Source organism: Moschus berezovskii, chromosome 2 (genome assembly GCF_049115385.1).
Source record: "Moschus berezovskii isolate FMDL1 chromosome 2, NW_MosBer_1.0, whole genome shotgun sequence".
Taxonomy (NCBI): Eukaryota; Metazoa; Chordata; class Mammalia; order Artiodactyla; family Moschidae; genus Moschus; species Moschus berezovskii.
In genome coordinates, this window is record NC_142461.1 from 139202133 (window position 1) to 139218221 (window position 16089).

General features: G+C 42.9%; 1 protein-coding gene across 5 annotated transcripts in view; it reads left to right on the forward strand.

Moving 5' to 3' along the window:
- The window catches only part of HERC2 (HECT and RLD domain containing E3 ubiquitin protein ligase 2), a 248598-nt gene that overhangs the window by 198514 nt on the left and 33995 nt on the right, over positions 1-16089 (forward strand). For all 5 annotated transcript variants that reach the window (XM_055398094.2, XM_055398095.2, XM_055398096.2 and 2 more), the window contains 8 exons: positions 5355-5462; positions 6896-7027; positions 7424-7582; positions 7669-7787; positions 8520-8645; positions 9085-9240; positions 9632-9747; positions 9848-10046. In XM_055398094.2, coding sequence (XP_055254069.1) covers positions 5355-5462; positions 6896-7027; positions 7424-7582; positions 7669-7787; positions 8520-8645; positions 9085-9240; positions 9632-9747; positions 9848-10046 — 1115 coding nt within the window. The remainder of the gene's footprint in view (positions 1-5354; positions 5463-6895; positions 7028-7423; positions 7583-7668; positions 7788-8519; positions 8646-9084; positions 9241-9631; positions 9748-9847; positions 10047-16089) is intronic.

The window sequence follows — 16089 nt, forward strand, 5'->3', positions numbered from 1 at the left end:
TGGATTCTTTTCTTCTTTTTACATTTTCATGAGAATGAACACATCATTCTTTGAAGGTGACCAGTTATTTTGGGGTTGTTTTTGGCTGTGCCTCACAGCTTGTGGGATCTTAGTTTCCTGACCAGAGACTGAACCCGGACTGACAGATGGGGAAAGCACCAAGTCCTTAACACTAGATAGTCAGAAAATTACCTATTTATTCTTTTCTATCATGAACCCATGGATTTAAACATGTATGATGGGCTTTAATCCACTGTGACTATTGTCCTATTGAAGCTGAAATGATCCCATCTCCAGATGTTGAGCTCCTCATTGTGTTTGGCTCTTGGCAGTGATTCTCATGGTCCAGTGGTAACTTCCTTGTAGTCTGATGAGACAACATGCTTTAGGCTTGTCATGTAGTTTCTCCTCTCCACCTGGAGCCTACCTGGTGTCTGTTAGTGGAGATGCCATTTTAGATCACTGGGCTGTTGTTGTTTCTAGACTTTTTCAGTGGATAGAGACAGGATAAATGAGTGGGCAGTCAAACTGACTGACTGACTGACCGACTTTCTTTTGAGTTCATAATGATACGATCAGTCCAAATTCAGAATTGCACGCTTCTATTTATACCTAACCTCTTCTGTTAGGTCTGTGTTTCTTTTCTCCCCCCAAGTCCTGGTTCTAAGACAGAGGAGTGATAGAATGAGAATATCTCATAATTACTTATTTGCTTTATTGCACATCACAGGCACAAAAGACTCAGGGTCTTAGTCTAACACTCCCAGATATGTATGTGGTTACTGAAAACAGTTAAATTTTTTCTTGGTTTCTTGCTCTCTTCATTGTTGGATTTGATTAGCTTGGTCGTGCTGTAAAGCCCAGAGCGTAACAGCTACTGCATGCCCTGCTTTCTTACTGCTCATCTTCATTTAGCTCTAGTCGCCTCCCCCCTCACTGTGACTGCCCAAAGCTTACTCTCTGTCAGCTCCTCAGCAGAGCTCAGAGGGCGACAGTCCCCACAGGAGTCACCTTGTTCCAAGAGCTGGTTGCCCACATTTGAAAGTTAGTTTTATTGAATAGCGTATTTTCCTCCTGTAAAAGTTGGTTGTTGTAAGTGTTATAAGTGACATTCTCAGATAAGGGTTTGTGCCCCTTTAAAATGTTGAATAGTTTCGAGTCTTGTCTTTCAAGCAGTTTTTTTGCATTACAGTTTGTGGTATTTGTTTGCAACCTTGTATCAGTTTCCTTTTTCATGGACATGTGATTGTTACCTTGTGTTGGATGCCTTTTAGAGTCAATATTGGCTACTTCCTTTCCTCCTGTTTGTCTCAGAGCATATCTGTTGTGTTTATTTGCCCCTAATTTTCATTTCTGAATTGTAAAAAGTTCTTTACTAAGCTTTATCATTTAGTGTTTTGTCCTAATTCTTATTTAGATTGTTCTTTCATATCATGTATCGTTTTCCTAATTTTTTTTAGCTTGGTTTGAAATAATTGATTATATTTTTCATGTGTTTTGTGGGCACATCGTTCTGACTTGCCTTCATTGTCTATAGGAGACTGTTACTCTATTCTTATTCTCTCTTTTGTAATACTTTATATTGTATTTGACCAAATACAAATACAATATTGTATTTGACCAAATACAAATACTTTATATTGTATTTGACCTCGATAATTTTATCCTGATCATTTTTATGTGAAATTAGTTTTCTTAAACTTTTAGAATGAGATGGGAGTCACGAAAGCATCTTTAACTTTGAACTCTCACTCTCTCATGGTGGAAACGGAGCAAAAGACGACTCCACTCAGCAGTCGCCTGAGACAGAGCCTGCTGTGCCTCTTCCTCTTTTCTGTTTCTCTCTCACTTGATATCCAGTCTGCCAGCAAGTCCTAACATTTCTACTTTAAAATATATTTCAGATTCAGCCAAATCATCCTGGGCCTAACCATCTAGTTTCACCTGGTTTATCATACTAACTCATATACTAGTATAATATAAATGTTCTGCTTCTGCTTCTCACCTTCTGTGTCTCCCAGAATCAACTCCTTACATGACAACCAGAGAGATTCTCTTAAAGTGAGTCAGAATATACTGGTACTCTGCTTAAACTCTGCCAGTGCACCCCTGTAACCTTAAAATAGGACTCAGATCCTTGATGGTGGCCTGTGCAACTTCCCATGAATCTTGTTTGCCTCTCCAGCAGCATTCCCTTCCTCTTTACCTGTCTCTGCTGGCCCCTCCACATCATCTTTTATGGTGGCCCTTAAATATGTTCCAGGTTTAGGCCATTTGTCTCACTTTGTACTTGCCATCTGCCTGAAGTAGTATTCTCATAGGCAATTAGTTACGGATTTCTGATCATATCTCCCCTGCAGAGGGAATCCTTTCCTTGCTACCATAGACTAGAACACATTTTCCCAAATTTTGTTTCATAGACTTCCTTGTTATACTTGGTGACATTCAACAGACATGACCTGTTTCTGTCTTATGCTAGAACAGGGACTAGCTGGAGTTAATGTTATATACAAGGGATGAGAGTGGAAATCCTTACCTTGTTCCAGTAGAGTGAATACATATCATTCTCTTAGCATTAGGTATGTTAACAATAGGTATTTCATACACGCCTTTATCAGGTTGAAGAAACTTTCTTTTCCTAGTCTGTGGGGGAAATTTTATCATGAGAGTGTGTTGGATTTTGTCAAATGATTTTTCTGTATATTGACATGTTTTTGACATGTATATTGACATGTTTTCTGTATTAATCCTTTATTTGTATGGCATGTTCTGTGAATCAGTTTCTGGATATTAAACTTGTATTGCATTTCTAGGCAAATCATAATTGTCCACAATGTATAATCTATAGTATATGTTGCTGGATATGGCTTGCTAATATTTTCTTAAGGATATTTTAACCTGTTTTCATGAATAGTGTCAGTTTGTGGCTTTCCTTTTTTTTTTATTAAAAATTTCAAAATTTATTTATGTAGCTTTCCTTTCTTGTAATGTGTTTATCTCATTTTGATATTAGAGTAATACAGGCTTTACAGATTGAGTTGCAGCATGTTCCCTTCTCTACTCTCTGAAAGAGTTTTTATAGGGTAGGTATTCTTCTTCCATAAATATGAAAACATATTTACAGAATATGTTTTCTGTGTAAAATTAAAAAAGCAAAAATAAAAATGAAAACTCCCTCCCTTGTATCTCCTCTATTCTCACTGCTGCAGCACTCTACTTCTAACACCAGACAACTTCTGACTTCAGACATGTGAGGGTTTCCACACATCATGCAGCTGTGCAAAATCAGCTGGTGTCCTGCAGTTTAACTCAGTCCTGACACTAGGTTAATGGCTTAAGTCCCGCCAAGACTGCACCCACTTCAAATGCCAATGAGAAGTCCAAATTCTTACCTATGCTGCCTGCTGACTTTCTGTAAATCAGAGGTTTCCACAGCCTCCTCCTAAAGTTCAGTTGATTTGCTACAGAAGCTCACAGAACTCACGGAAACATTTACTTATGTTTATTAGTTTATTGTAAGTTCAGTTCAGTTCAGTCACGTCTGACTCTTTGCCGCCCCATGGAGTTTATTATAAAGGACATGACAAAGAATACAGATGAACACCCAGATAAAGAGGTACATAAGAGTTCAAGATGGTAGGTAGTCTTGTTGAAATCTTCTGTATCTTTACAGAGTTTTCTGACTATTTGTTCTGTCAGTCGTTGAAGGCTAAATTTTGAAATCCCCAGTGTAATTGTGGATTTGCCTACTTATTTCATTTATATTTGTTTTTCTGTTATGTGTTTTGGGGCTTTGTTCAGACTTAAAAGAAGCAGAAGAGATTAACAGGAGACAGCAAGAATACACAGAAGAACTATACAAAAAGGGCTAAGGACCCAGAGTCATTGTTATCATATTTTCCTTTGTTATAATGTTTTCACTATTTTCGTGAATTCTTTAAACGTATTTATTATAGTTTTGAAGTCCTTGCCTACTTAGTTCAGCATCTGGCCCATTAGGGTCAGCTTCTGTTGTCTGATTTTCTTCCTGCGTATGGCTCACATTTTTCAGTGTTTTTGCATATCTCATTATCTTTTGTTGAAAACTTAGACATGTAGATTCTGTTGTGACACTTGGATTCTGAGTTTTTAAAAAAGATTTGTAATTGTTGCTGGGTTTCTATGGTTGTTTTGTGTATTTCTTTAGTAAGATGCCTGGAATTACTCTCTAAAATCTGTCCCCTGCATCACATATTCACTGATATCCCAGCTTACTTTTTTATTTTGATTTTTGTTTTCTAGCCTTACTTCTAGGGTTTATTCCATGTCTGCTTGATTTAGCCTGCTCATTTCCCCATCTGTGGATGGATCTCTGTGGGTGGAAGCAAAAGACAGTTTTCGTGTGTGTGTGTGTGTGTGTGTGTGTAAGCGCACATGCGCACGCACACCCAACTCTCCGTTTTCTTGAGGACATGTGCCTCAAGTCACCCAGGCCTCCATGACGTGCTCATTGAGCCCTTCTCTGTTCTCTGACTTCCAGAATCTTCTTGTTAGATTTCTGGCTAGTTCTCATGTTTGGCACCCCCAGCCACATCACATTCTCGAGCCAGCAGAGATACAAGCTTTGCTGTTTGTCCTCAGTTGCCCCTCATATGCTCTGACTTGTAGGATCTCTGCCCTGGCTCTGCCCCTGCTCTGCACCAGTGAGCATGGGGTCACTGGAGATGGGCCCGTCCTGGTAAAGCTGAGCTGCAGCTGCACCGGGCGCCCCAGGCGGGAACGCGTGTGCTCTCACTGTCCCTGTCTGAGCTGGGCAGCTTTTCCGTGAGTGAGCTCTTCTCAGTTTGTCGTTTGCCTTGAGTTGATTTGAAGAGCCCTGGAATTACTGTTTCTTACTATTTTGAGTGATTTTATAGTTGTTTTGCCAACCTTTTCCCTCCACCATAACCCAGGTCATAGCCTTCACTGATTCTTTTCTAAGCTAATTTGTCCCAGAGAAGACTCTAGATCTAATGCTAAATTCTTGGTGGACATGATTTTATATGGCTTTTAAAATGTAGGGGGGCAGGATAATAAAGCTTGGTTTCCTGGTTAGGGCTGTAGCATGAAAATTTTTCCAGAAGTGAGACCACAAAACCAGTTGGCCAAGTGGGAGTGTCTTCGCTTGTTTCCATCATGGGTGAAATGTTTTGTGGGAGGCAGAGTTGGAGTGAGAGGAGTCTGTATTTTTTGAGGTTAGTTCTTCCTGACTTTCTGCTTTGCATTAGCCGTTGCACACCATTTTAGACTCACTGCTTCTATGCAGTGATTCTGGCCCTGTCTGTGGCGTGTTGACTGGGAGTGTTACCTTGTTTTTGTGCCCACTTGTCCTCCAGGTGCAGAGGGACTCAGGGTGGAGTTCGACCGGCAGTGCTCCACCGAAAGGCGCCATGACCCTCTCACAGTTATGGATGGTGTCAACAGGATTGTCTCCGTGCGGTCAGGTAGGAAGGGGAGTTGAGCGTGCTTTTGTAGAACAGAACCATTGGCATCACTGAATAGAACATTACCGCTTCATTCTCGTGTGCGACGTCAGGAGAGAACGATAAGTGACCTAACTGCAAAGCACAGTAGGTTTTATCTGTTTTCCCCTGTACTCTCAGTAAGATGATTTATTCAAGTGATGCATGTACCTCCCCACTGATGGGTGGGATTACTGATGTCCAGTGTGACTGCCAGTCCTTGTTGGGGGCACTGGTTGTCGGGGGCGGCCCAGTCTCACCTAGACAGTGGAGGTGGTGCTGTAAGGTGTTTGGGAGTAAAGGCTGACATACTACAAGGCTTCCTAAAGGTTTTATTTTTTCACTGATTGCTGTGAGGAGTTGGGCTCCCCATGGGTCGTGTGTTGTATGCGTGTGGTGGACAGTACTGGAGTCGATGGGAGGGGTCTCCTTGGGCCTTTCTGCTCTGATGTGCTCCGTGAGATTGAGCAAGAGTGAATCACTCTGTCTAGGGGCTTGTTAAATGCCCTTCACTGGGTTTTTTAGAATCATCGGTGCAGGTGTATGTGTGTCTGTGTGTGCACATCTCTTCAGATAACTTTATTCTTCATCTGGAGCCAGGGTCAACAAATGTTTTCCTAACATAACCACTCCCCTCTGCCTTTGTTGCAAAGGCAGCCATAGACCAAATATAAATGATGGGCCTGGATGTGTGCCAGTAGAACTTTACTCACAAGATTTTACTTTGGATGAAGTGGTATCTCAGATGAGTATGGATTTTTTTTTTTTCTGGCAGTTTGACAGATGTCACTGTAGTATGCAGTAGTGTTCTGAGATGTTTCCAGTTTCTCTGCTTCCAACAGGATCCCTTCCAGGCTACTCCCACGCTGCTGCCTGATAAGTCCTCTAAGTGGAAGCTCAGTTGGGGTGGCACACCATAAACTTGTCTCCCCAGCTCCTCTCCAGGGCACCCCAGGCTCTGGCAGGCTGCTCTGCTCTCCCTTGAGGGTGGCTCATCTGTGCTGAACTGCCCCTGTGCTTCAGTGGGGGCCCTGTGTCTCTGAACACTTGCTTCCCCTTTGAGGAAGACAGAGGCTTTCTCTTTGGCTGCCTGGGTAATAACCATTACATCAGACCCTCTCAAAGAAACTTCTGTAGACCCTGACCCTGGCGTGAGCACCGACTGGCTCTGTGGGCCTCTCACATAGCATTGTGGTTGTGTGTGAGTGTCTTCTGTTGGGGCAGTGCCTGCCTGTCCTCTGCTTCCCAGTTGCTTGCTGCAATGTGAGCTGAAGGCCTTGGTGTGAATGCACCTGGGCAGTGGGCTGGAGGAGCCAGCTGTCTTTCAGACAGGGTGTGAGTGACTTTGTATCTAAGAAAGTTGATGTTGATCTGATGATGGGTAAACCCACCACCAGTGTGCTTTTGTCCCCCAGGCCGGGAGTGGTCTGACTGGTCCAGTGAACTGCGCATCCCAGGGGATGAGTTGAAGTGGAAGTTCATCAGTGATGGGTCTGTGAATGGGTGGGGCTGGCGCTTCACAGTCTACCCCATCATGCCAGCTGCAGGTGAGGAGGGGGCTTGGTGATCCAAGCAAGGGAAATACACGTGTATTTTTGTTTGGTGCTTTGTAGTCTACCTTCTGTTGTGTTGGGACCCAGCACTGCCCAAGGCCCCACCACATGAAGGCTCAGCACTGCATGAGCTGCTTCACTGGTTTGGCTGTTGGGGTGCGGCACTGTTTTCACCCAAAGTTTCCCAGCTGCTGCTGGTTACGGTTCTTCAGCCGTGTGAGTCCTCAGGGGGAATGTCAGTATGCAGAGTGTAGTGGCGTGATGTGACAGTTGCGCAGCCCTCTAGCCACGGCGTCCGTGTAGGTGACGCACTCACTGCGAGTGAGTCTCCTTGTTAGGGTAGCTGTTGCCCTGCCCAACAAGGGGACGTTTATAATTCCCTTTCTTCAGGCCCTAAAGACCTTCTTTCTGATCGCTGTGTCCTCTCGTGCCCGTCCATGGACTTGGTAACTTGTTTGTTGGACTTCCGACTCAACCTTGCCTCAAACAGAAGCATCATCCCCCGCCTTGCAGCGTCCCTGGCAGCTTGTGCACAGCTGAGTGCCTTGGGTAAGTGGCACCTCTGTTGCCAGGTCTGTCTTACTTCTTGAGAAGAATGGTCATCCTCTGACAGAATTTCTGTCTTCTCATTTCAGCTGCCAGTCACAGAATGTGGGCCCTTCAAAGACTGAGGAAGCTTCTTACAACTGAATTTGGACAATCAATTAACATAAACAGGCTACTTGGAGATAATGATGGGGAAACAAGAGCTCTGGTATGAAACATTACATTATAGTTTCTAGTTGTGTGACCCTTTGGGACTAAAATGTTGCTTTAATTATATTAACTTCTTAATCACAGAAGAGTTGGGAAATTTCACATAGGACTAAGACAGCCTTTCTTACACTTGATCTTAGCCAAAAGGCTGAGAAGTGATAAGACAGCCTTTCTTGCATTCAGACTCCTTTATGTTGTTACTATACTAAGTGCAGGCTGGACTTTGATGATAGAAACAGCCCCATGTAGATGGCTGTGGGAATAGGATTGTCTGTTGGGCTTTATGAGTCTAACTCACCACATCCCCTTTGTTTTGCTGGATGAAATAGTTACTGTTAAAAGAATGCTTATCTTAACCATGTTGGAGATGGAGGTTTGTGAAGCAGAAATTCCTTTCTGGTTCCCCAGGAGAACTGTTTTTGTTATACTGAAATTATTTAGACCAAATATTCTGAAGTGAATTTTCATGCTCTTCTTTTTAATTTCGGTATTCATTGTGTCTTTTTAGATTTTTTCCCGTTTATAAATATCAATCACTTATTTTAGGGGAGAATGTGAAGTCACTCAGTCGTGTCCGACTCTTTGAGATCCCATGGACTGTAGTCTACCAGGCTTCTCTGGGGAGAATAGTATCAGTATAATTAAACAGTTGACTCACAGAAGCAAAACACTCAACTCTCCTGAATTTGGTTTCCTAGTATGGGCTATAATTTTGTTGTTTTCTTAAAAGAGTTTTTCAGGCAGTGCTCTTGCTGCTTTGGTGAAAGGCCTTCCAGAAGCTTTGCAGAGGCAGTTTGAGTATGAAGATCCTATTGTGAGAGGTGGCAAGCAGCTCCTGCACAGCCCGTTCTTCAAGGTAACGCTTGGCTGTTGTGAGGTGGCGCGAGAAGCACAGAGAGCTGCTGGGTGCAGCTCAGTGAGCCCCAGGTGTCCCCGAGGACAGGCGCAGGCTCTGAGGGCGAATGCGGAGCAGTCCCCAGAGCGCCTCTGTGATCTGAGGCCTTGTGCTCTAATAGCGGTGTGCTTTTAGATGCTTTACTTCGATGGCAATGTTGTAGCAGAGGTCTGATCTGGGTTCCTGTTGTCAGCTGCATCACTAGCCACTGGGTAGGAATAATCCACATCATCGGTAATGCCACGCCCCTTGCTGGGCATGTGGCAGTCATCTGGAGTGAGGACTTCTGAAGGAAGGCCCACAAAGAGCCTGCTTGGGGGCTGTCTCTGGCGTGCAGTGCTGCTGGAGTAGGATGCGCGCTGTGCCTCCGAGTGCCCCTGTGCTGTTATTTTCGCTGCAGGTACTAGTGGCTCTTGCCTGTGACCTGGAGTTAGACACGCTCCCTTGCTGTGCTGAAACACACAAGTGGGCTTGGTTCCGGAGGTACTGTATGGCCTCCCGCGTCGCTGTGGCCCTGGACAAGAGGACGCCACTGCCCCGTCTGTTTCTTGATGAGGTATTGTACCTTATTTTGGAACCTCTTTGGGGATGCAGAGTGTCTTCTTTTATAGTGTAAAAAGATGCCAGTGTTATGAGATAGTGACATCTATCTTGCCAAGGAATATCGTAAAAAAAGAAGCACATAGTTGAAAATGAATAACACTGAATTTCAGTTTAAGTTTGGTTTTAATAAAGATATAATGATACCGCCTAGACATTTTAAAGTGTCTTCAATGTAATATAATCTTGGTTTTCATTATTAACCCTAAAATCACAATGTTGATGTTGGCATTCCCTCGTTTTCTTGGTTGGGAAGACCTCCTCTCCTGTCTTCTTGCCTTAGTATTATTTATTTTATTCCTGAGAGATGAGTGCTTGATTTATAATCTCATAATAATATTGTCCAGGTGGCTAAGAAAATTCGTGAATTAATGGCAGACGGCGAAAACATGGATGTTCTCCATGAGAGTCACAGCATTTTTAGAAGAGAGCAAGATGAACAGCTTGTGCAGTGGATGAACAGGTTGACTATAGCCAAAACAAGAATTAATATTGTCTGTGGGAAAATGGTGCTTAACATGGAGTTCTTTCCCGTGTCAATTGTTTTTTAATGTTTGTTACAGGCGACCAGATGACTGGACTCTTTCTGCTGGTGGCAGTGGAACAATTTATGGATGGGGTCATAATCATAGGGGTCAGCTTGGGGGCATTGAAGGTGCAAAAGTTAAGGTCCCTACGCCATGTGAAGCCCTTGCAGCTCTCAGGCCTGTGCAACTAATTGGAGGAGAGCAGACGCTCTTTGCAGTGACAGCTGATGGGAAGGTAAGAAGGTGTATTTTCTGTGTCACACTGACACCGAAGCTGAGAGACATCTGTGGCTAGAGGGCACTTTGGCTCATAGTGTGTAAGGATCCTGTACTGAAACGCTATCTCAGGATTAATAGTATTCATGGTACACTGAAAGCGTGTGCCATAAATTCTATGGTATTTCTGTATAATCTTTAATGTATTCTATGACTTTAGAATTTTTTACTTTGAAATGCAGCATACATACAAAAGTGTATTACAGTTATTTGCGTATCAGTTCATTTGATGTATGTATTACTTTTTTGTCTGCTGTCATGATGCTGTCTTTTAAAACATTTTTTAATTGGAGGGTAATGGCTTTATATTATTGTGTTAGTTTCTGCTGTCCATCAACATGACCATCCGTAGGCATACATCCGTCCCCTCCTTCTGGGAGCTCCCTCCCGCCTCCCACCTCATCCCGCTGCTCTCGCTTCTCGCAGCGCACCGGGTCTGCGCTCCCCGTGTCACGCGTTTGCGCTGGCTGTCTGTGCTCCGTGTGCTGCTGCCTCTGCTGCAGAGTCGCTGATTCAATCCCTCCCTCCCTGTCCTCCCCCACTGGGCCCACAAGTCTGTTCTCTGTGTTTGCATATAGGTTCATCGGTGCTGTCTTTCCAGATTCTATGTATATGTGTTTATATACAGTATCTGTTTCTCTCTGACTCACTTCACTCTGTATAATACTGAGTTCATCCCCCTCATTAGAGCTGACTCAAATGAGTCCCTTTCTGTGGCTGAGTAACACCCCACTGTGTGTGCGCCACAGCTTCTTCATCCGCTCGCCTGTCAGTGGACATCTAGGTCGCTTCCATGTCCTAGCTACTATAGGTAGAGCTGCAGTGTCTTCTGCAGTTATGGTTTCCTCAGGGTATATGTCTAGTAGTGGGATTGCTGGGTTATATGGTAGTTGGAATAAAACTAACTTTTTAAGGAATCTCCATACTGTCTTGTATAGTGGCTGTATCAATTTACATTCCCACCAACAGTGCAAGAGGGTTCCCTTTTCTTCACACCCTCTCCAGCATTTATTGTTTGTAAATGTTTTGCTGATCGCCATTCTGACTGGTATGAGGTGATAACTCATTGTAGTTTTGATTTGCATTTCTCTAATAATGAACAACGTTGAGCATCTTTTCATGTGTTTGTTGGCCTTCTGTATGTCTTTGGAGAAGTGTCTGTTTAGCTATTCCACCAATTTTTTGATTGGATTGTTTGTTTTTCTGATATTGAGCTGCATGAGCTACTTGAATGTTTTGGATTTCTGCTATTTTCTTCCGTTCTGAGAGTTGGGAGAAAACAATTGCAATTATTTTATCCTTGTTTATAGTTTCCTTTGATGTACAAAAACTTACAAGTTTAATTAGGTCCTACTTGTTTATTTTGTTTTTATTTCCCTTATTCTAGGAGGTGGGTCATAGAGGATCTTACTGTGATTTATGTCAAGGAACGTGCTGCCTATGTTTTCCTCTGGGAGCTTTATGGTTTCTGGTCTTTAATCCATTTTGAGTTTATTTTTGTGTGTGTCTTAGGAGGTGTTCTAGTTTAGTTCTTTTACGTGTAGCTGCCCAGTTTTCCCAGCACCACTCATTGAAAAGGCTGTCTTTTCTCCATTGTATGTTCTTGTGTCATTTGTCAAAGATAAGGTGCCCATAGATGCGTGGGTTTATCTCTGTGTTTTCTTATTCCATTGGTCTATATTTTTGTTTTTTGTGCCAGCCATACGGTCTTGATGACTGTAGCTTTGTAGTATATTCAAAAGTCAGGAAGGTTGATTCTTATAGCTCTTTTTTTCTTTCTCAAGGTTCCTTTGTCTATTTGGGGTCTTTCGTGCTTCCATACAAATTGTGAAATTTTTTGTTCCAGTTCTATGACAGATACCATTGGTAGTTTGATGGGGATTGCATTGAATCTGCTTTGAGTAGTATAGTCACTTTCACAATATTGATTCTTCAAATCCAAGAACATGGTATATCTCTCCATCTTTTTGTGTTGTCTTTAATGTCTTTCATCAGTGTCCTATAGTTTTCTTCATTCAAGTCTTTTTGTCTTTTTAAGTCAGTTTATTCCTAGGTATTTTGTTCTTTTTGTTGAAGTGGTGAATGGGATTGTTTCCTTAATGTCTCTTTCTGATTTTTCACTATTAGTGTATAGGAATGCAAGGAATTTCTGTGTATTAATTTTATTTATATATCCTATGACTTTATTATATTCGTTGATCAACTCTAGTAAATTTGATTGATTAGCTCTGCTTGTAGGCTCTCCTCCAGTGTTTGTTCCTTAGCCAGGGAAAGAGGTGGAGAAGGCCAAGGCTTATTAGGGCTCATTTGTTCACTTGGGCTGTGGAGAGGGTGGAATGTGGCAGCCACAATTAGGATGTACTGGGCAGTGCCTGCAGCGTTAGACTTGCCAGACGTTGTCACAGTCTGAGGCGGGTCATGTGCTCTCCCAGAGGAATATACCTCAATTTGTGGGTCCCTAGGACCAAGCTGCTTAGACTCCCAGCATGGGTTGGGCAGTAACCTGTGCCTGCTCACAGCTGTTGGCAGCTGCCACCTCTGGGGTCAGGACTTCATTGGCGGCTTTTTGTCTGCTGCCTCAGGCACTTGCCCTGGGTTTGGCCATGTCTAGTCAGTCGTGTTGCATTCTGCCTTGGCTCTGCTACCAGTTTTGCTGGTTTTGGCAACCACCACCTGGGCACACACCGCTGTCTGGAAATGCTTGGAGTTAAGAGTTGGAGTGTTCCAGTGACAACGATATTTTGTCTCTCTGGGATGCTCAGTTTTTTCCCTGGACTCCCTCAGCTGTGTCCTACTAACCTCCTCAGAGTATTCTCACAGTTGGTCAAATCAGGACCTCTCCCTGAGATTCAAAGCTTGAGCCTCAGCACTCAGCCCCCATTTGTTCCAGGCCAGCAGTGTGAGCAGCTTTTCCCCTGGGAAGGGCTGTTCGACAGCTGCCTCTGTGGTGAATTCTCTCCATTTGCCTTCCGAGCCCCCACCATTGTGCTCCCCTCTGAGGTTCTGAAGCTCCCCCCTCCCCTTCCATGAGAGGTTTCCAAGTATGTGGAAGCTTTTCCTCCTTTACAGCTCTCTCCCCAGGGCTCAGGTCCCCGTCCTGAAATCCTTTGTCTCTTTTTTTTAACCTTTATCTTGTGACCTACCTCATTCTAAGGAGATCGGCTTGTCTGTTTGAAAGTCTGGGTCTTCTGCCAACATTCGGAAGCTGTTCTTTAGGAGTTGCTCCACATGTAGATGTATTTTTGATGTATTTGTGGAGAGGAAGGTGATTTCCCCATCTTATTCTATCACCGTTGTGGAAGTTCTCCCATAGTGCTCTCTTTTAAAAAATTGCTACTGATACATGGAAATAGTTGATATTTATGTATTGATTGTATGTCTAGTGAAAGTCGCCCAGTCGTGTCCAACTCTTTGTGATCCCATACAGTCCATGGAATTCTCCATGGCCAGAATACTGGAGTGAGTAGCCGTTCCCTTCTCCAGGAGATCTTCCCAACCCAGGGATCAAACCCAGGTCTCCTGCATTGCAGGTAGATTCTTTACCAGCTGAGCCACAAGGGAAGCCCATATGTCTAGTGACCTTATTATATTCTTTCTTTCTTAGTATCTCAGACTGTTTTGTATCATCATCTTTATAAATTCATGTTCTGAGATAAATTTTGTTCATTCCTTTCCAGTTCACCTGTCTTTTACAGAGAAATGGAGCTAATTGGGCTGGGTGGGAATTGCAGTATAATACTGAACAGGGGTGGTGGTAGTGGACCTTCTTTTTGTCTTAATTTAGGCTGCAAAGGAAACACTGTGATGGGATCCTTCACACACTTGCTGTGAGGTTTTGATAGATGCCCTTTATCAAATTAAGGGAGTTCACATCTTTTTCTAGTTATGAATGGATATTGACTTTTGTCAAACATCTTTCTACATTTAAAACACTATCATACAGGTGTTTTTCTCCTCGTGTTGTTGTTTAGTCACCAAGTCATGGCCAACTCTTTGCAACTCCATGGACTGGAGCATTCCTGTCCTTCACTATTTCCTGGGGTTTGTTCAAAACTGAGTCATGTCCACTGAGTTGGTGATGCTGTCCAACTGTCTCATCCTCTGTTGCCCCCTTCCCCTGCCCTCAATCTTTCCCAGCATCAGTGTCTTTTCCAGTGAGTCAGCTCTTTGCATCAGGGGTCCAAAGATTAATATAGTGAATTAGATTGATTGCTTTTCCTGTATCAAACGGTCTTGCATTAATTGAAGAAACCTTACTTGGTTAGGTTCTGTTTTATTTATATATTTATAAATATTTATATATATATACACACACGTGTGTATACACACACACACACAACCTTACTTGGTTAGGTTCTGTTTTATTTATATATTTATAAATATTTATATATATACACACAGATGTGTATACACACACACACGTTTGTGTTTGGAATTTTTGGGAGACCCAGGGTCATGAGTATGATCATCATAATATATTTGTCTTACCCATTCCACGTCAGGTTATGATACTATATTATCTGTTTAAATTACAACAGTTTAATAAGCAATACACATTTATTATTTCACAGTCTGTCTGGGTGGCTTAGCTTGGTCCTCCAACCTAGAATCTCTCATCAGGCTGCAGTTGCTACAGGACTGGCCTAAGGAAGATTCAGCTTGCCATGACCTATTGACTGAGGTTGCCCTCAGCTCTTTGCCGTCTCACAACATGTCAACTGGCTTTGTCAAAGCAGGAGAGCCTGAGAGCACGACAGAAGTCACAGTCTTGTGCAAGCTAACTCAGAAGTGACATGTCATCCCTGTTGCTATATTCTGTCCATTAAGAGAGTGTCACTGGACCCAGCCCACATCTAAGGAGGAATTACATAGGAGCGGGAATCCTGCAAGCAGGAACTCTGGGAAGCAAATCAGAGTCTACCCGCCAGACGTATCAAGGTCATGCTACCCAGAAGTATCAAGGGTTGCAGTGTAGCTCTCTTTTTACGTTTTCTGGAGAATTTTGTCTTTTAGTTGTTTTCTGGTTGTTGTAACATAATTAAAATCTAAAGTTAATCAGTATTGCTATACTCCTCCCAAGTAAGAAAGGCTGATTCTTTGTTATTCTGTGTTTTGGCCCTAACCTGTGTTCCTAATGATAAGCATTATTATTATTGCTTTTTTATATAGACCATATATTTTCTGGATTTACCCAAATGTTATACACATCTTTTCTCACCAGTTATTTCTTATGTCTTGGATTATCTGGGATAATTTTCCTTCTCAGTTCAGTTCAGTCGCTCAGTTGTGTCCGACTCTTTGCGACCCCATGGACTGCAGCATGCCACGTCTCCCTGTCCATCACCAACTTCCAGTGTTTACTCAAATTCATGTCCATTGAGTCGGTGATGCCATCCAACCACCTCATCCTCTGTCATCCCCTTCTCTAACTGCCTTCAATCTTTCCCAGCATCAGGGTCTTTTCAGATGAGTCAGTTCTTTACATTAGGTGGCCACAGTATTGGAGCTCCAGCTTCAGCATCAGTCCTTCCAATGAATATTCAGGACTGACTTCCTTTAGGATGGACTGGTTGGATCTCCCTGCTGTCCAAGGGACTCTCAAGAGTCTTCTCCAACACCACAATTCAAAAGCGTCAGTTTTTTGGTGCTCAGCTTTCTTTATAGTCCAACTCTCACATCCATACATGACTACTGGAAAAACCATAGCTTTGACTAGACAGACCTTTGCTGACAAAGTAATGTCTCTGCTTTTTAATATGCTGTCTAGGTTGGTCATAACTTTTCTTCCAAGGAGCAAGCATCTTTTAATTTCATGGCTGCATCACCATCTACACTGATTTTGGAGCCCCCCCAAAATAAAGTCTGTCACTGTTTCCACTGTTTTCCCATCTATTTGCCATGAAGTGATGGGACCAGATGCCATGATCTTAGTTTTCTTAATGTTGAGCTTTAAGCCAACTTTTCCACTCTTCTCTTTCACTTTCAAGAGGCTCTTTAGTTCT